Source organism: Lepidochelys kempii, chromosome 6, assembly GCF_965140265.1.
Source record: "Lepidochelys kempii isolate rLepKem1 chromosome 6, rLepKem1.hap2, whole genome shotgun sequence".
Taxonomy (NCBI): Eukaryota; Metazoa; Chordata; order Testudines; family Cheloniidae; genus Lepidochelys; species Lepidochelys kempii.
Genome location: NC_133261.1, coordinates 10,096,643 through 10,116,633, shown reverse-complemented (window position 1 = coordinate 10,116,633; position 19,991 = coordinate 10,096,643). Strand labels below are relative to the sequence as shown.

Here is a 19,991-nt window from a genome sequence, read left to right as displayed (position 1 = left end):
AGCTGTAGCTCAGGAAAGCTCATGCTCAAATAAATTGGTTAGTTTCTAAGGTGCCACAAGTCCTCCTTTTCTTTTTGCGAATACAGACTAACACGGCTGTTACTCTGAAACCCTTCACTTCCCTGACCCTTTCCCTCCCCCTCTTCTCCCTCCATCCCTCTTCTGTCTCTTTTTGCTACTTTCTCTTTCCTCATCCTATTCTCTCCCCATCCCATCCCTCTCAATCACATTCACACCCTCTCCTGTCTCGTCTCCTCCCCCTGTCCTGGTGTTGCTCCTTGTGATTTGCTCTCTGCCTCTGGGAGAGCCCAATCAGGGATCCCCCTGCCCGCAGCTCGCTCCTCCTTCTGGGAAAGGTGCACAGAGGAAGCAGGGAAGTGGGCAGACTGGATCGCTGGCTTTCTCCCCAGGCTCCTCCTCCGGTGCCTCTGTCCCCCTCCCGCGCTCTCCCGGCCTGTGCGCGCTGGGAAGCCCCAGGCCGAAGCATGGAGAGGGGCGCAGGCCTGCCGCAGCACATCATGGCCCAGGTGCGCGTCCAAGCCCCGGGGGCCGCGGCCAGCCGGGAGGATCCGTGCCGGGAAGGCTCGCGAAGGCAGCAAGCGGCTGCCGCCGGGGACAGGCTGGCCGGAGGGCGGCTGCTGGACAGCCGCAGCTTGGATGGGATCAGCCAGGCGTACGGGGCCAGCCGGGCGCAGGAGGGGCGCCGCGCCACCATCTCCAGCGCCCTGGAGCTGGAAGGGACGGTCAGCCACGACGGGGACCTCACCCACTTCGTGGCCAACAACCTGCAGCTGAAAATCAAGCTGAGCTCCCGGGGCAGCCTGGAGGAGCCGGAGCCCCCGGGCCAGCCCTTCCCGGGGCTGGGGCGGAGCAAAGCGGCCGACATCCCCCCCATTGACCCCGCGGTGCTGTCGGAGCTGGAGCGCCTGACCCAAGAGGTGGCCCACAAGGTGGACCAGATGATGAGGAGCTTGAACGGCAGCATCCAGAACATGACGGCCCTGAGCGTGGGCTACATCCAGACCTACCGGGACGCCGTGGACAGCTTGGGCGAGTCCGTAGACATGAGTATCAAAGGGATGTACACCCTGATGGCCCGCTGCGAGGAGCTGGACCGCTCCATGCAGCCGGTCCACGCCCTGGCCAAACAGATCCGGGAGATCAAAAGGACCCTGGAGATATTGGAGTCACTGTGCAAGTAGGGCCGGTGGAAAACATTTCGCAGCTGCTTTGTTACTATCGGGGGAGGGGGGCCGCTGTGCTGGTTGCAAACTCCAAAAGGGAACATGTAATGTGTGTGGTTGTGTGTTTCTTTCATGTCTTGTGCTGCCATAAGCCTGTTACACTAAAAGCAGACACTGCTTTGCCGAGGATGTGTCTGAAAGGGGCTAATGTCCCCTGACCAATTACTTGAAAATTTCCCACCCTCCCTGTTCGTTAGAGGGGATGATGCATGCTCAGGATTTCAAAGGACCCTAAGGGAATGATGCTCTCAAATTCAGTAGGAACCCAACTTCAGTGAGAGTTGGGCTGCTTTCAAAATCCCAGCTGGGAAGAATTGTCAGCTGGACAAGGAATAGTGAACTGGATTCCCTCATCTGTGTATTTCACCTTTCCCTGTAAAATAGGAATATTTATACTTAATAAAACCATTCTGCAATTTGCCAAACAACTTAAAATGTGTCCATAGGAAAGAACTTCTGCTATTGAGGCTTCCCGGTGTTATTTTCAAAAGAGCCCAGCATTGCTCTTGCCTTGCTCCCTTTGAAGTCAAGGGGAGGTTTACCTTTCATTTCAATGGGTGAAGAACAAGGCCCACCCTGAGTGGTTTTGAAATTCCCATGCTCTCCATATTCAGCAGCTGAGGAGTTTGCCCTACAAGTGGATGTGCAGGATGCCGGCTCAGAAGCAGATTCTGAATCCTCTCTCAAAACCTCTGATGACTCTCACATTCACTTCCACATTTAGCAGCTTAACCTGTGACCTATATTAAATATGGAAGAAATGACAGCTGTGTACATATGCTCTGTGGACCTTATACCCTTCAACTGGTTAATTTCCTTGTTTTAGTACAGCAGGGCTGCATGTATTTAATATTTGGCATGTGGTATGGAAGTGCTCCTTTCAGTGTATCTGGGGAACAGAAAGAATTAGCTATAGAGCCCCAAGGCCTTCCTCAGTTCCAGAGAGGACCAGGGTATGCTGTATGGGGGGGAACTTAATAAAGACAGGAACTTCCTGCTCTCAGCTGTTTCCTCATCTAGAGGTGTTAAGTGACTCCCCTGGCTCTGAGTCTCTCAGCCCCTTGGTGCACTAAGGCATTTCTCTCCTGGTAAGACCCTACTGGAATGGCACACCTCTGTCTGAGCATTGCTAAAGCCCAGGGGAGTCAGGTCTAAAGAGGAGTGGAAGCGGGAGGGGATCAGAGCCTGAACCCCCACTAGGCCCAGAAGGGATCCCCCCCAGCAGCCCAGGGGCAGCCCGGAAGTGTGGGGGGGATGTGCAGCTGGGCCTAACAGAGTCCCCCTCCCCGTGGGAGCCTGCAAACTGGAGTAGGGCTAGGGTGACCATGTGTCTGATTTTCAACCGGAACACCTGGTTGAAAAAGGACCCTGGCAGCTCTGGTCAGCACCCTCAACCGGGCTATTAAAAGCCTGGTCAGCGGTGCTCCAGGGCTAAGGCAGGCTAGTTCCTACCTGTCCTGGGGCACCACGCTGTGCCCCGGAAGCTGCCAGCAGGTCCGGCTCCTGGGCTGGGGGGCCATGGGGCTCCATGCGGTGCCCCCATTCCGAGCACCGATTCCTCACTCCCAGTGGCCAGTTCCCGGCAAATGGGACCTGGAGGGGGGCAGTGCCTGCAGGCAAGAGCAGCGTGCACCACGGAGCCTCCTGCCCCCGTCTAGGAGCCAGAGCTGCTGGCAGCTTCCCGGGCACAGCGCAGTGCCAGGGCAGGCAGGGAGCCTGCCTTAGCCCTGCTGCGCCGCTGACCGGGAGCCGCCCAAGGTAAGCCTGGGCCCCAGTCTCCTACCTTAGCCCTGAGCCCCCCCAAACCGAAGCCCCCTCCTGCACCCCAAATCCCTCATCCCTGGCCCCACCCCAGAGCCTGCACCCCCACCCCAGAGCCCATACCCCCTCCTGCACCCCAGAGCCCTCACCCCCCTGCACTTCAATCCCCTGCCCCACCCCAGAGCCCCCTCCCGCACCCTGAACCTCTCACCCCCTCCCGCCCCCCAAAACCCTGCCCCAGCCCGGGGAACGTGAGCGAGGGTGGCGGAGAACGAGCCACCGAGGGAGGGGGAACGTAGTGAGCGGGGGGCGGGGCCTCGGGGAAGGGGGCGGGGCCTCGGGGGCGGGGGGCGGGGCGAGGGTGTTGGGTTTGGGCCAATAGAAGGTTGGTAACCCGAAGCAGGGCAGCGGGGCGGTAAAACCCCTGGCGACCCCCCGGCCCCGATGGCGGCGGAGGGTCTGTTCCTGGGGGGCGGGGCTGCGCGGGGGGCCCCGTTACACCCGGGCAACAGCATCGCCCTGCGGGGTCTCCGCAGCCCCCCGCCCCCTCCGGCGGGGCATCGGTTACCGGAGCAACCCGACCCCGCACTTCCGGCCTCCAGGGCCGTAGAGCTCGGGGTGGAGTGGGGCAGACAGGCGCTTCCGGTCCGCTCCAGCGAGTAGCGGCTTGGGAGACCGGAAGTGTTTTGTCCCCGAGCATCCATCGCCTTCGTCAGCGGAAATGCGTACCCGGCTCCTTTCGGGCCCCACGGCGGTCTCTCCTCTCATTGGCCGGTTCCGCGGGGCGGGGCTGGGGGCGTTGCCCTGGGTGCCGGGCGCTGAGACTGTGATGGGCAGGTCAGCGCGCAGGCGCTGTGGCTCTGTTATGGCGGCCGCCGCCGGGAGGAACGTGGTGTTCGTGACCGGCAACGCCAAGAAGCTAGAGGAGGTGGGTGCGGGGGCAGGGAGCCGCGCGGATTGGGCGGAGGGGGCCACCGTACCGGAGTGAGCACGGTGTCCGCCAACTCCCGGAGGAGGGGCGGGGCCGCCTCCCGCGTGCGGTGCTTCCTCCCGCCCCCGCAGCTAGCCCCGCCCCCTGCAGTCACTGCCCGGCCGCTGCGGGTGCCGCCATCGTTAGGCTCCAGAGTTAACGGCCGGGCGGGCCGTGGCTCGGCCTCCCGCGCCCGCAACCGCCGGGACTGTCGCTGCCCTGGGGACGCTCCCGACGCTGAACCTGTCCCCGGACGAGCCCCGTCGGGGGGGCGGGCCCGCTCCCCTGAACCAGAGCCTGGTGGGAGCCTTAGAGCGAGTCCCCCCTCGCCATCCCTGGTCCTGGACAAACACTGCTCCCATCCGGCGCTGCCCAGCGCCCGCCCTGCTGCCAACTTCCTGCCACCCCCCCATAGTGCGTGGGTCTGAGGCAGGTGGCGAGAGCCCCTGTGGCTGCGAGGGATGGGACCAAACTATCCCCCAGTATCTCACACACTGGGTTAAGTGCTGTCTCCCACCCGCAGAGCTTGCTGAACAGCCGCTGTCTTGTTCCCAACAGGTCCTTCAGATCCTCGGGGATGCGTTTCCCTACAGACTGGTCGCAAAAAAAATTGACTGTAAGCTCGTGATTTTGTTTCTCGCTCGTTAAACAGTAACATTTCAGCAGCCATTGGCCAACCTCCCCCCCGCAATAATCCCTCCTGTTGTTGTTGCAGTGCCAGAATACCAAGGGGAGCCAGACGAGATCTCCATTCAGAAATGTCGGGAAGCAGCAAATCAGGTCATGTCCTTTTCCGCTTTTCCCACTTCCACAGGTGTAAGTCAAAAATGAATACAGATTAACAAAGAGTTTAGGCTAAATGGCCCAGCTGTTACCCACCGCATGACAACCCACCCGTTTGGCACAGAGTTGGTGGGGAATTAAATGGCCATGGACTGACTGGTGCCAACAAAAAGGACGTAGAAGATTTGAATATAGCTACAGAGATATTCCAATGGAAGCCCATATGAGAAAGGGTCATAAATGGGGTCTGCCGCGGCAAAGGCCCTTCCCTGGCCTGATCGCACTGATCTCTAGGACTGAGAGTGAGGTCTGCTCAGTTTCTTTGGCAGAACATTCCTACAACTGGCTCTGTCCTAGATTATTAGTATTCTCATCTTCCAATCCGGTAGAGCAGGGACATGGTGAAGGGTAGTGTGTCCATCCACAGATCTCCGGCCTCTCACATCCCTAGAACAGAGGCTGCCACTGTTACTAGGTACAGTAACTCCTCGCTCAACGTTGTAGGTATGTTCCTGAAAATGCTACTTTAAGCGAAACAATGTTAAGTGAATCCAATTTCGCCATAAGAATGAATGTAAATAGGGCGGGTTAGGTTCCAGGGAAAGATATATATATTTACACATACACACATGTACACAGTATAAACTGTTTGTTTAAAACTTATAATACTGTACGTAGCAATGATGATTGTGAAGCTTGGTTGAGGTGGTGAAGTCAGAGGGTGGACGAGGGTGGGATATTTCCCAGGGGATACCTTACTGCAAAATGATGAACAAACACTCCACTGAGCCCTCAAAGGTTAACATGTTGTTGTTAATGCAGCCTCACACTCTACAAGGCAGCATGAATGGAGGGAGGGGAGACAGCATGGCAGACAGAGTCACAGTGTGAGAGAGAGAGGCGCATTGCCCCTTTAAATATGCTGACCCCACTCTAAGTACACTGCCTGTTTAAGTAGATCAGCAAATTGAGACAGCAGCTGCTGCCACTAAGCTCCCTCCTTCCTGATCCCTGTCGTGTGTCCCCCCACTGCTCTGTGGAGATGGGGGGCAGGAGTGGGCAGAGGGGGACACCCTGACATTAGCACCCCTCTCGCCCCCCTCCCCCCCCCGCAGGAAGCAGGAGGCTCCCAGGAGTAGCTCCAAGGCAGAGGGCAGGAGCAGCACGAGGCAGTGGGGGGAGGGACAGCTGAACTGCCCGGCATAGGGTGGCTGCTACACAGGGAACTTAGGGGAGCAGGGAGCTGATGCGGGGGGCTGCTAGTCCACCCAAGGTCCAAGCCCCCACCAGCTAACTGCAACGATCTGCTCTTCCTGCAAGCAGTGGACAAAGCAGGCGGCTGCCAAACAACGTTATAAGGGAGCATTGCACAACTTTAAACGAGCATGTTTCCTAATTGATCAGCAATGTTACAATGAAACAGCGTTAACCGGGACGACGTTAAGTCAGGAGTTGCTGTACCTATTGCGGGCAGGAGCGGCAAAAGCTCCTTAAAAATGTGTGTGTGGGGGGGGCCACTGGCACCACCCATTTCTCCTAGGCTCCACCCTTGCACTGTCCCTTCATCCTGTGCCCCACCCCTTCCTGCCGAGGCCTTGCCCCGCCTCTTTCCCAAGGCCCCGCCCTTGCCCCGCCTCTTCCCACTGAGAACCCAGCCCCTGCTCGCTCCTTTCCACATGTCCTACGGCCAGTAAAAAGTGGGAGGACATTGCCCTCCCTCTTTTAAAAGTGATCGGGCTATGGCTGCATGGACCCGCTGTTCCGGTGCCCCTGATTGCAGGTACAGGGTCAGCGCCTTTGATCCCCTCTTATCATTTGGGTGGCAATGAGGTAGTATTGTGTCCAGTTTTGGGCCCCACACTACAAGAAGGATGTGGAGAAATTGGAGAGAGTCCAGCGACGGGTAACAAAAATGATTAGTTTCAGAGTAACAGTCGTGTTAGTCTGTATTCGCAAAAAGAAAAGGAGGACTTGTGGCACCTTAGAGACTAACCAATTTATTTGAGCATGAGCTTTCGTGAGCTACAGCTCACTTCATCGGATGCATACTGTGGAAACGGCCGTTTCCACAGTACGCATCCGATGAAGTGAGCTGTAGCTCACAAAAATGATTAGGGGTCTGGAACATATGACTTATGAGGAGAGGCTGAGGGAATTGGAATTGTTTAGTCTATGGAAGAGAAGAGTGAGGGGGGATTTGATAGCTGCTTTTAACTACCTGAAAGGTGGATCCAAAGAGGATGGATCTAGACTGTTCTCAGTGATAGCAGATGACAGGACAAGGAGCAATGGTCTCAAGTTGCAGTGGGGGAGATTTAGGTTGGATATTAGGAAAAACTTTTTCACTAGGAGGGTGGTGAAACACTGGAATGCGTTACCTAGGGAGGTGGTGGAATCCCCTTCCTTAGAAGTTTTTAAGGTCAGGCTTGACAAAGCCCTGGATGGGATGATTTGGTGGGGATTGGTCCTGCTCTGGGCAGGGGGCTGGACTAGATGACCTCCAGAGGTCCCTTCCAACTCTGATATTCTATGATTCTATGATTCTCCACCAGCCAGTGGCAGGTTGTCATCCAAAGAGCGCAGGTGCAGATTTCTTTCAGACTCAAGAAGCCAGTTAGGCCTCGGGCTCCAATGAAAGCCAGGACTGTGCAAATGTAGCCCCCTGCATGTTAGGTTCCTCCAGCACTGGCCCCCCAATGAGGGCGATACCCATATGAATGCTTTAGATTAGTTCTCCTCCGACTTCCAAAGGAAAGCTTATTCCCTCTGCCGTGGTAGTTCCGGTTTTAACTGCAGATGCGGAGCACAGGGTTCGTCGCTTGTTCTCTTAGCCTCCGATTTAAGGAGCTTTAATGGATATTGTGTTTTTATGAAGCCTCTAACACCATGTGGAACTGTAATGGATTGTAACCTAAAAGGCCGTTTAGGAGAGGGTGCCTTCCCCTTAGATCTAATATTTCTGTTTTTTTGACTTCCCTCTGCAGATTCAGGGACCTGTTATAGTAGAAGATACTTGTTTGTGTTTCAATGCCTTGGGGGGCCTCCCAGGACCATATATGTAAGTAGGAGTGAATATGCTTGTAGTTCTTTCCTGTACTGCGGTTTGACTGGGGCTATGGGTTTCTGAGATGTGAGTCCTGGGGGCTCTCCAAATCCCACTAGCAGAACTCTCTTTTCTGCTGTTTGCTGTCCGAGCTCCTGCAGCTTCATCCTGAAGAGTGGGGCAATGGGGAAGGGATTTGTACTCACCTGGTCCCTGCTTTGCACTTCATGCGTGGTGCACGGGATGGATTGAACAGCTCAGTGAGCCTGATTTACTCCCAGCTACTGGCCCTGCAAAGGAATCCCTGGAGGCTGATCCATGCACTCCAAACTCAGCACGGGCGTCATTTGGAGGGTTGGGCTCTTAAACTGAAGTGATGGTTTAAAGTGATTGGACCAAACTCATCCTTTGTGTAACAACTCTTTACATAATGTGCATGATAATAAAGTTGGGCCATTTCCTGCACAAATCCAGGTTCTCTCACCCCCTCACCCCCCTCCCGAAAACCACACACACAAACTCACTCTCCTGCTGGTAATAGCTCATCCAAAGTGACCATTCTCCCTACAATGTGCATAATTAAGGTGGGCCATTTCCAGCACAAATCCAGGTTTTCTCACATCCCCCCACCCCCATACACACACAAACTCACTCTCCTGCTGGTAATAGCTCATCCAAACTGACCACTCTCCAAGTTTAAATCCAAGTTAAACCAGAACATCTGGGGGGGGGGGGGGTAGGAAAAAACAAGAGGAAATAGGCTACCTTGTTAGCCACTCCCAGTCTCTATTTAAGCCTAAATTAATAGTATCCAATTTGCAAATGAATTCCAATTCAGCAGTTTCTCGCTGGAGTCTGGATTTGAAGTTTTTTTGTTTTAAGATAGCGACCTTCATGTCTGTGATTGCGTGACCAGAGAGATTGAAGTGTTCTCCGACTGGTTTATGAATGTTATAATTCTTGACATCTGATTTGTGTCCATCTGCAGTTTCCACGGCATGCATCCGATGAAGTGAGCTGTAGCTCACGAAAGCTCATGCTCAAATAAATTGGTTAGTCTCTAAGGTGCCACAAGTACTCCTTTTCTTTTTACTCTGAAGTCATCAGGGGAGGAATTTTGTCCATTCTGCCACTGCAGTAGAGAAAGAGCTTCAGAGTTTTGTTAATTCAAATCGCTGGATTTATTTTATTATATAATGGGGGACCCTGGAGGCTGCTGTAGTTCAACTGGTAACAAGATTTCTAAATTTAATCGCTCATAACTAAGGCTAAGGTTTAGTCACGGGTATTTTTAGTAAAAATCATGGACAGGTCACAGGCAGTAAACAAAAATTCACGGGCCGTGACCTGTCCCTGACTTTTATTATAAATACCCCTGACTAAATCTTAGCTGCTCTGGGGGGGCCCCGAGGGACTGTTGCTTCAGGGGAGCCCTGGGGGCCAATGGCTGACCCCTGCTTTGGCAGTTGGGGCTGACTGCTGACCCCACCCGCTGCTCTGAGGCCCCCCGGGACCATGGCTCTGGGACAGCCCCCAGAACCGCTGCTGCTCCAGTGGCCAGCCACATTGACTGCTTTTCCGGCGGCCCTGGGGCCGGCTGCTCAGGCAGCCCTGGGGCCAGCCACACCAGCTGCTGCAGCTGTGGAAGTCCTGGAGTTCCCAGAAAGTTACGGAATCCATGACCGAACCACAGCCTTACTCATAACTCCTCTAGCAAAGACCTACTATAGCTCTTGGTACTGCTTTTTAGTTTTGCAATTTCTCCACAATTTGCTCTGCTTGTTCAGGTTACTAGGGCAGAAAACATGGAAGGCGGAATGTGATTATGTACTTCTGTAACTCATCTTCTTTATTTCTTACAACAAAACTGGGCAAATGATCACTCCCCAGATGTGAGTTAATTGGCTTAGTGATTCTGGAAGGAGGAAAAAAAACTTAAGATGAAGGATTTTTTTTTACCATCTCACTGCTCATTTGTGGGAATTACACTTCTGAACACTTGGCCTCTGGAATACTTAGCGCTTTTATAGTTCTCTTTATTTAAAGAGCTCCCAAGTATTTTACAAACTCACCTATGCGAGGTAGGTATTCTTCCCATTGTACAGGGGGGATTGCTACCGCATGGAGAGCTTAAGTGATTTCCCCCAAATGTACAGCAACTCAGGAAAAGAACCCAGGTGTCTTGGGTCTCTGCTTTAACCATTAGACTATGCTTCCTCGCTAAAATATTGAACATACATGCTAGGTGGTACGGCACAACAGACTGGCACGTAATCTGAATAGCAAAAGTACTGGAGTAGAATCTTGGGCTAAAGAGCCACAGGCTCAGTTCTTTAAGAAATAGGCACCAACCCTGCAATGAACTCTATGCAAGTTGACCCCTGGCCCAGGGAGGAGACCCATTGATTTAGTATGACCCACGTGGGTCTGTAACTTGCTGGCTTGGGGTCTAAGTCTGCATTTCATAATGTTTGTTAATATATAGCCCGGAGTAAGGTTTACTAAACAGCGCAAGTTCAACAGGGATTCATGGTGCTAGGAAACCTGTGCAGAGAGAAATCAGACCTAGAATGTTGCGCTGGACATATTTCCATTGTTGATGGCAATGGCAGAAAATAACCCTGCTCCTGACACTTGTGTTCTCTTCTTACGTTTCAGAAAATGGTTTCTAGAGAAGTTAAAACCAGAAGGTATTTCCCTTCGAATTACTGCTCTGAATGGGATTTGCTGTTCAGAATCACATGCTCCTGTGCAACCTAGCAATAATGTGAAATTAATCCCTTTCCTCTCTGGGCTTTCATGGCTCTGCACTTGACTGGTTGCTTTGCCATCTCTGGGACCGCTCACTTCTCCCCATTCCTCACGGTCTCCATGTGTCCCATCATGTTCTGCCCTTAGCCCCTCCCTTTGCTCCATCTCCACCTTATCAGTGAGTAAGATCATCTGCTCTGATGGCTTCAGCAGCCATCTCTGTGCCGATGATTCCCAAATCTACCTCTCCCACTCTCTTCAGAGTCATATCTGTCTTGGTACTGATGACTGCTCTTCCTAATTGCCCTGTAGTTATCAGTTCAGCATGGCAACACAGTAGTACAACCTTCGTGTCACCCCTCTTTCCTTTCCCCTCCTCACATCTAGACTATTACTGAATCCTGTCACTTCTTTTCCAACCTATCCAAAATCCATCCCTCCCCTGTATGTGCCTTCCTGATCTCCTTTTTACTGATCTGATCTTCCTGTCACCCACCTCGTGTCCCTCCAGTACCACCAAATTCCCCTTCTTTGTCTGCTCTTCTGACTACACTCTGGGAGCTCCCTCTCTGCTGCATAATGCTGTCACAAGTATGGACAATGGGAAACAGACTGACCCCAAGTGACAGGAGATGTAACCTTTAGTATCAGATGAATAAAACCATTATCTTAGGCAGTTATGTAGCATGTCATCTAGGCATTGCAAAACATTTCAAAAACATTCATTAAGCCCCCTTGCAAGGATTCTGTGGAAAACTCATGAGTAGAGTCCAGGAATCCTGATCACCAGTCTCCTGAAATACCCGTGAGACACCATTCCCTGCCTAATCCCGGTAATACTCCCTCACCCTTGTGAATGTGGATGCAGTCCGTGGGAGGCCTGCCACGGGGGCACAAAATGTTATCTGTTTGGGGTTCCCCCTCCCCTCGCTCGTCGCAGATTGCCTCTTGTCAGTTGTGCTGTGTGCTGAATGAAACGTGGAGATGATGGAATCCTTCTTCTGTTGCTTAGGTCTGTACAAGCTGTTAGCGGGGTTTGAAGACAAGTCTGCTTATGCTCTTTGCACCTTTGCATTCAGCACTGGAAACCCGGAGGACCCGGTGAAGCTGTTCAAAGGCCAAACTTGTGTAGGTATTCAGATCACTGTGCAAAAGAAGCCTCTGCAGATGGGAGTGAGGGGGCTTGTAACGTGAGTCCGTTAACAGCACTAATTCACATGGGGCTCATCTTGGCCACCTACATCCTTATTTAGTTACCTACATGAATGGCCTGATTTTTCCAGGGTTGCTGAGCCGCTGCAACTCCCAAAGACTTCAGTGGGAGATGTGGATACTCAGCACGTCTGGAGATCGGGCTACTCATCGTGGTGCCGAGGGGCACCTGAGTTTGAAAACGTTGGTTAAAGGTTCTGAATGATCCTCCAAGTTCTCTTGTCTCCACTCCTGAGTCTGGTGGCTCTTCAGCCGTCCAAGCCCTTTAATGCTAGGAGCAGAATGTGTGGCTGCACCGTTTCAATGAGCTGGTAGCGGTGCTCCAAGCCCCATCACTCAGCTGCACATAGTTAACCCTTTCCTCAGATGTCCGTCTTTCCAGACCCTATCATTTTCATTTGGATATGTGGTTGCTCTTCTCTGAACTCCCTCTAATATGGCTACATCTTGCTGGTACTGAGAAGCACAGAAGTGACCGGTCTTCTCCCACCATCCATGCCCAGAGTTTTCTCCAGCCAGCCTTAAATCTTGTTGCAGTTGCTCTCTCCTGCTCCTATGCCTGTTTGCTAGTTTATCCTTCAGACAGTCAGGAATTCTTATTGGGGGCGGAGTCCTGAAGCCTCAACGCCCTGGGATGTGTATGTTGAGCAGGCCTGCCAGGGGAAGGTGGAGAGCAGTGCAGGAGGTCTGTCTGCCTACGGCATGGACGTAAGAAGATGGAGCACTAAACCAAGAAGTCCTAGTTGTTTACCTTGGCCTTGTTTTGCGGGAATGCTAAGCAATCTTGTAGCTTTTGGTGGTTTTACAAAGCAGAGGTCTAAAATGTAAGAGGTTCATTTTTCCACGTGTAATGATCTGGAATGTAAATGTGGCAGAGCAGTGCTGAGAAAGAAACCTCTTATTTTTTCTTCCTCCTCGAATTGGCAGGGTCGCATTGTTGAACCCAGAGGCCCCAGAGACTTTGGCTGGGATCCTTGCTTTCAGCCTGACGGTTATGACCAGACGTAAGTGACTCTTTGCCTTTAATTCTTTACTTAAGAAAATCCAAGAAACCAAAGGTTCTGTTAATGCATCAAGTGGAACCCACTTACAGTGAGCTCTGCCAGAGGGAAGTTGAGATGGGCTTAAAGCAGAATTTTACATCTGAACAGCTTTGACCATGGGGGACGTGGCTCGGAACCTCACAGCTCAGACTGTCTCAAGCCTGTAGGGCAGAAGACCTGAGTGTGCAGCGTGTTTCTAAAGAACTGTTTCCCACCCTAGGACTCCTCACAGACTTTGGAGAGATGCAGGGACGGTTCTGCTCTTGTTTTCTAGTAGCTGCTGCTAGTTAGTGGACTGTTGTAGGAGTCAGATATGTTTTTAATTGACTCTGACTTTAAGTGAGCTGCATCAGCCTGCCTAGAGTAGTGTTGTTAAATAAATGGACAGAGGTGGCCTTGCACTAGGGCACATGACTGCACAAGTCCAGGACAATGGAGACCCAGGCCCAGGGTCTGACTCTCCTTTGGGAACTGAGCTGCACTCAATTCCTTGCCCTCTGAATAAGATGACAAAGGGCTCAGTGAGTTAAGCCTGGCAAGAGAGCCTGCTTGACTCCCAAGTAGAAATTATGTGACAAAAGGTTGGTGCCGAAGTAAAGCCCAGAGTCAACAGAGGGCGCCCTAATCTGCACGTACAAAGCAGGCCAAGGGAACCACTTCTGCAAAGGAATGTAACAGTTACAGAATGCACGGATCTGGTCTGTTACCAGCGGCATCTCTAAGGCCTGGCATTACACTAGCCGGTGAAGGGAGCGGTCTCAGCTTCTCAACAGGCCGCTGGAGCTCAGGAGCACGCAGTTACCAAGTAAACTGTGGTTTAGACTCTTGGTTGGGATTGTGGCCATTCCTGTTTTCTCCTCCTCCCCAGGTATGCTGAGCTGCCCAAGGCAGTGAAGAACTCCATCTCTCATCGCTACAGAGCACTCAAAGAGCTCTCCGGCTACTTCAGTCAGCAGAACAACTCAGCAGAAGCCACCTCCACTCCCAGTTAGGCTTCCGGTGTCTTGGGCTACGTCCACACTGCAATAAATACCCCACGGCACCGAGCCTCGGAGCCCGGCTTGATTGACTCAGGCTCGCGGGGCTTGGGGTGTGGGACTAAAACTTGCAGTGTAGTTGCCTGGGCTCGGGCTGGAGCCTGGCTTTCGCTGGTTTTCGGAGCCTGGGCTCCAGCCAAGTCTGAACATTTCCAGTGCCATTTTTAGCCCTGCAGCCCGAACCCCATGACCCCAAGTCAGCTGACCCAGGCCAGCCGCGAGTCTCTGATTGCAATGAAGATGTGCCCTTGGGGACACCAGACTTTTACAGAGAGTTGTATGTGAGATATGGGGTCCATTTGTGGTTGTCTGTACTGTCTATGTAGAATAAAGCTGCCCACTTTAAAACTGGGATGGTTTTCTGCTTCCTTTTGTTGCTTCTGAGGAGCCTGAAGAAGCCAGTGGGTCTACACTGATTTTTAGGGGCTGAAGTGCACTGGATACAGAGTTTGGTGTTCACGTTATCCCACAGCTTGTCCCAGGCCGGTGGCGTATTTGCAGCTCACCCTGCCTCTTCTGTTCTCCCCTATGCTGTTGCCCTATCAACAGGATTTTTTTGGGTGGTGATGGGAAGATCAGTCAGTGGTCATTGCACAAGATCAGTGGGAAAAATGACGATCATTTCCCCTTTGTGTATTGTAATCCTGATGGCTAAAATGCCTGTGAAAAGTATCTGACAGCTTGTCTAATGACATGAAAGTGTGATGCAAAGGTCACTACCACATCCAGATTAAATTTACAGCGCTAGTTTGCTATGTACTTCCCATCACCACCCTTCCCACCCCCTCCTCTGAGCCTGCTGTGCCCTCGCGCCTCCACCACCTTTGCCTTTATTTCTGTCTTTCCTGAACAGCACGTACCACAGGCGCTGACTTTGTCATTTTCCACGGGGTGCTCGATCCACGCTTCGCCCCAGAGCTGGTCCCACCCCTACTCTGCCTCTTCCTGCCCCCGGTCAGCTTATTCCTGCCATGTTCTGCCCCTCCTCCGAGCACCTCTTGCCACCTCTCACGACTAGTCCACCATGTTTCTGTTATCCCTGTAATATCTGGTTTCCCTTCCTGTGTCAGTAGTTCTAATTCATCCGTTTTGTCACCCAGGCTCCTTGCATTGTGTACAGACATCTTTGTGGTTTCTGCTTTGCTTTGCCCAGATTCCTCACCTGATTAGGAACAATCATTCTACTGCCAGTATCATCTACCTGACTGTTAGTATCATTGGTATTGGCACTACCTTTCCTCTTGATGTCCATTCTCTTCCCCTTTGTTGTTCCTTTCTCCATTGCTGTATCCTCTTTTACTTGATTTTCCTCCCACTACTATTAGACTCGGGCGTGGAGATCCCAATGGTCTCCCCAGAATTCCTAGTTTAAAGCTATTTGAATCAGTTGTACCAACCTCCATCCCAGAAGTCTATTTCCCTCCCTATTCAGGTGGAGTCCATCCCAGGAGAACAGTCCTCTGCCCATGAATTCCTCCCAGTGGTCGAATATCCCAAAGACCTCCTTATAGCATCATTGCCTGAGCCATCTGTTGATGATCATAATCTTCTCTCCTACTCTTGGGACAGGTAGAATCTCACTGAAGATCACCTGAGCCTCCATTTCTTTAATGTCTTCCCCAGCCTGGCCTAGCCTCCCTTGATGCGTTCTAGTGGGAAACTAGCCGTATCTTTTTTTTCCTCACACGAAGGACAATCTGTGTGTCCTCATTACATAAAGGGAGCCCCACACAATATACCCAACAGAGATTCCTGCCCTTTTATGATGAGGGAGCCCAATGCAACCCTTCTGCCAGGGGGAGCCAGCAGCAACAGGGGCTAGGTTCAGTATCTAGGGGTTCCTCTTAACAATACAAAATAGAACTGGCTTAAGCCCTCATCCAGTAATCTGGGAAAATTTAACACCATCCGTAGGTGCCTCTAAGACAGAGGTTCTCAACTGTGGTCCACTGTTTGTTCAGGGAAAGCCCCTGGCATGCTGGGCTTGTTTGTTTATCTGCCACGTCTGCAGGTTTGGCCGATTGCTGCTCCAGGCCAATGGGGGGTGCGGGCCGAGGGATGTGCTGGCTGCCCTTCCTGCAGCCCCCATTGGCCTGGAGTGGCGGACTGAAGTCCTCTCATGACTGTCTGTTCTTGGTTAACAAAAAACTCAGAGATGTGTTCATAAGGGTTCTAGGGTTGTCAACTTTCTAATGGCACAAAACCAAACACCCTTGCCCTGCCCCTGCCCCACCCCTTCTGCGAGGCCCCGTCCCCGCTCTCTCCATCCCCCCACCCTCACTCACTTACTCCCTCACTCATTTCACTGGGCTGGGGCAGGGGGTTGGGGTGCAGGAGGGATGAAGGCTCTGGCAGGGGTGCAGGCTCTGGAGTAGAGCCAGGGATGATGGGCTTGGGTTGTAGGAGGGGGATCTGGGCTGGGGTTGAGGGGTTTGGAGTGTGGGAGGGGGCTTCAGGCTGGGGCAGGGGATTGGGGTGTGGGGGGGAGGGCTTCAGTTGGGGGTAAGGGCTCTGGGGTGGGGTTTGGGATGCAGGAGGGGGCTCCAGGTTGGGGCCAAGAGGTTCAGAGAATGGGAGGGGGTTCGAAGCTGAGGCAGGGGGTTGGGGTGCAGGAGGGGGTGTGGGGTGCAGGAGGGAATTTGCATGTGGGAGGGGGGTCAGGACTGGAGCAGAAGGTTGGGATGCGGGAGGGGGTGCTGGGTTCAGGCCTCAGCTCTTGCACCAGGCCCAGTGCTCCAGGCTCTCTTTACTACAGCTTCTGGGCTAGCTCCTGCTGTGCCTTAACAGTGCTTGTAAATACTACTTGTTTCCTCATCTTTAGATTGTGTATTAATTATACTGATTACTTAAGAATCCCCAGTTATCACTTTGAGGGTTGACGGGTTCTTGCCCCAAGATCAGGCCCAGTATTTATTATATAGTTGGGAAACCCGATGTGCACAGTTGTAACACTCACACTATAGGAACTCTTTTATACTTACAAATATAGTTTATTAATACATTTAACATTGTCACAAACACTCCAACTCAGTAAGATAGAGATACTACAGAATGTATCTCTGCACTTCCATATACTCTCACCATCTCCTGTAGAACAACCTGCAGTGTTAGCCATCACCATCACTGTGCTCCTCATCACCAGTGGCCATCACTCTGTCACCTCCCAAGGACTACATCTCTTGCTCCTACTGCCCCTAGGCTGGGATGCCACTTTTATAATACGTTACGCTGATACCGCTACGTTTGATGCATATTCAGTAGGGGATTTTCCCCCTTTTCCTTATTTGTATTTCCTCGCCTTACTAATGTTGGAGTGTCTTTTTCCTACTGGTCAGTATATCAGTGATCACAGCTTATTATCGTATATGTCAATTCGTTACCGTGGCCCTTTTGTGATTAGGTATCACATTTGTTATTTCTGTCCTAACCGGTTATTTCAGTTCTTTCCAAGTTGTGGTGTACCAGTTAATTTTAACCTGTTAATTTTAAAAGGGAATGAATTTAGGAAAGCCCCTATGCCAACCTACTTCAACGCATCCTGTATGTTAAAGGTCGCAGCCATACATGGACCTTATGCTTTAGCTCATCACCATCTATCCAGGTGAAAAGTCCAAAACATATGTACGCTAACTTTGCCTTAGGTCAACAAACAGGATGTGGCCTGCAGGTCCCTTGTGTTAGAGCCAAAATATACTCTAATATAAATCTATAATAATATAACAAATAATCACACCCATACAAAAATAAGAAACTTATAAGAAAAGATATATAGGCAAGCAGCCATTTATAATAAGGCTCCTTCATGGGCTCCAGGTTTGTATAATTTTTGGTGGTGGCCAGAATGGGTCCAAGACCTGTCCCTGTAGCAGGGCACTGATTCACCGGCACGGTGCCTCCTGTTGGTTGTCTGGGAATTAGCTCTTTTTTTGCCTCGGAGCGCCCTCTGCTGGCCAGTGGCTCGCCTGATCAGGCCCCATGTCCCTACCGGACCCCAGTGCCCCTTTACCTCGGTGTTCTGCCCTAGCAGTACCCCCACACTCTGGGTCTTCCTTCCCAGGGGGACCCCCAACGCTCTGTGCCTGCCTTGCCTCAGTGGCTACTGCCAGTCATCATCTAGCCCCCTCTCACTGGGGCAGACTGTAGTCTGTAATGGCCACTCATCATTGGCAAGGGGGATTAGGAGCAGCTGCCTCTGCCAATTCCCAGGCTGCACCTCTGTAGCCCCAGTACTTTTGTAGGCCTTCAACAAGGCCTTCAGCCTGGGGAATTGCCAGGCTGGAGCTCCCCAGCTCCTCTTGCCTTTCCCCAGCCCTGTTCTGCTTCAGGTACCTCGCTCCCAGGCAGCTAGCCGGTCTCACTACAGCCACACCTGGGGCCACCTACCTCTCCAGCCTCCCTCAGTTGCTCTTAATTCCTTTTACCTTGGAGTGGGGCAGCTGCCCCACTACAGTCCCCCACACCTTCCTTGTAAGCCGATATATAGCCTTACCCCTGTCCACCCCACCCCCACAGCTGGGGCCGGGAGCAGGGCCACGTCCCTGGGAGGGGGGACCCAGACAGGAGAAAGGGGGATGAGGCTGTGGCCACAGCTGGGACCCCGAGTGTGGGGCCGGGAGTGGAGACCCAGCTGGCAGCCGAGCCCCGGGCACAGGTCTGGCAGTGGGTCTCCGGGCGGCAGCTGGGACCCTGTGTAAAATGTTTCCACATCCCTAGTTCCCGCGCCTATGAAAATAAGGTTAAGCATGCCTTTCAAGTTGATGCTCAGTGGACAATTATGAACAGAGATATTGTTCACATCAAAATGTATGTAAAATATGAGCCCAAACATTGGTGGAGCTGGGCCCGTGTTCCTGAATATTGGTGGAGCACGGGCACCACAGGCCCATAAAACTTGCCGCCTATGGGCTCCTTTACATCACTCTGGTAATGTAGGGGCCTTAAAACTTTCACAGTTTTAAAGCTTCTGGGGGACTTGACTAAGAATGGGAACAGTTAACTAACAATAGGAACATTAACAATGTTACTACATAGACAGGCTGCTACATTTCTGCCTCAGAGAATGAGATCAATTAACCATCAACAGCAACTTTAACTGTTAGGACACAGTCAGGCTGCTACATTTGTGCCTCAGAATATGAGACCAATTAACTAACTGGCAGGCTGCTACATTTCTGCCTCTAGCCGGCCTTGTGCATAATAAAAAGCCCTACCTTTCCATGCCAGTGAGCTGCAGTAGCAAGCGAGAGGGACAGAGTCTCTCTCTCTCTCTCGTTGGCATGCACGTACATCCAGCCCCGCTCTGCCTCCCCATGGTGATCAACCACGCAGGCACGCACGCCCAGCCCCCCTCCCCTGTTCTGAGGCTGCTCCAGGAACGCTGGAACAGACACGCTGCCGGGGAAGAGACGCGTGTCCCCTGGCAGATTTTTTTTGCGTTTTTCTGCACAGAGAGGCACAGAAAACTGCGGGCCACATGAATTCTGTGCCCGCGCAGTGGCGCAGACTTCTGTCAGGAGTGAAGTCCGGCGTGGACTTTGGGCGCATACTTGGCTTGCGAGCCCGTTCTGAAGCCTGTGCTGTGCTGGAGTACAGGCCGTGTGGGGCCAGTAGACCTCGGTGCCGCACAGGGGGCGGCAGGTGACCCCCCCCACCCTCTTGGTAGGGCGGCACAGCCATTGGTTGTGGGAAGGGGGTGCTGTGGCCGTTACAGAGGGGGACAGGGGAAGTTCTTGCCGTGGCCATTAGATGCGGGAAGAGGGAGGTGGTCGCTGTGGCCGTTACGGGGCCACAGCCCGTGGCCCGCAGCACAGCCTTCATTCCCCGCTGGCTCAGCACCGGCTGGCAGAAGAGGCAGCAGGGCACAGCCCCACCCTGGTCCTGGTGCGAGGGGCCGTGGGGGCTCTGGACCAGAAGGGTCTGTCCCTGGTCTCTTCCCCAGGAGAGGTGACGGGGCTCCCCGCTGCTCTGAGCGCCCCCAAGCCCCCCTTCGCTGATCCCAGCCCCCCACCCCCCTTCTGCAGCTCCCCCCTCCCTCAGGATCCTTGCCCCAGGGGCTGCTCCCCCCAGCTGCTCCTCCCACACTCCCAGCCCCAGGACACTGCCCTATGCCCTCACCTCCCCCCTCCCGCCAGCCTGGGGGGACAGGGA

At 52.9% G+C, this 19,991-nt stretch overlaps 2 protein-coding genes across 2 annotated transcripts; both read left to right on the top strand.

The window, feature by feature from the left end:
- The first annotated feature begins 351 nt into the window (after positions 1 to 351).
- BORCS6 (BLOC-1 related complex subunit 6) lies at positions 352 to 2,006 on the top strand. The gene has a single exon (XM_073350494.1). The coding sequence runs from the start codon at positions 486 to 488 to the stop codon at positions 1,200 to 1,202; it is 717 nt and encodes a 238-aa protein (XP_073206595.1). The 5' UTR covers positions 352 to 485; the 3' UTR covers positions 1,203 to 2,006.
- A 1,705-nt stretch (positions 2,007 to 3,711) lies between these two features.
- On the top strand, positions 3,712 to 14,196 carry ITPA (inosine triphosphatase). Its single transcript, XM_073350493.1, has 8 exons — positions 3,712 to 3,933; positions 4,534 to 4,591; positions 4,691 to 4,755; positions 7,743 to 7,816; positions 10,460 to 10,491; positions 11,565 to 11,680; positions 12,692 to 12,768; positions 13,676 to 14,196. Exons 1-8 carry the CDS (start codon positions 3,727 to 3,729, stop codon positions 13,797 to 13,799), a joined length of 753 nt encoding a protein of 250 aa, XP_073206594.1. The 5' UTR covers positions 3,712 to 3,726; the 3' UTR covers positions 13,800 to 14,196.
- The last annotated feature ends 5,795 nt before the right edge of the window (positions 14,197 to 19,991 follow it).

Excerpts from the sequence above, each read along its gene's own strand:
- ITPA (XM_073350493.1), top strand. The coding sequence starts at position 3,727 with ATGCGTACCCGGCTCCTTTCGGGCCCCACGGCGGTCTCTCCTCTCATT. Across the intron at positions 4,756-7,742 it reads GTCGGGAAGCAGCAAATCAG|ATTCAGGGACCTGTTATAGT; the intron begins GTCATGTCCTTT and ends TTCCCTCTGCAG. Across the intron at positions 10,492-11,564 it reads AGAGAAGTTAAAACCAGAAG|GTCTGTACAAGCTGTTAGCG; the intron begins GTATTTCCCTTC and ends TCTGTTGCTTAG.
- BORCS6 (XM_073350494.1), top strand. The coding sequence starts at position 486 with ATGGAGAGGGGCGCAGGCCTGCCGCAGCACATCATGGCCCAGGTGCGC.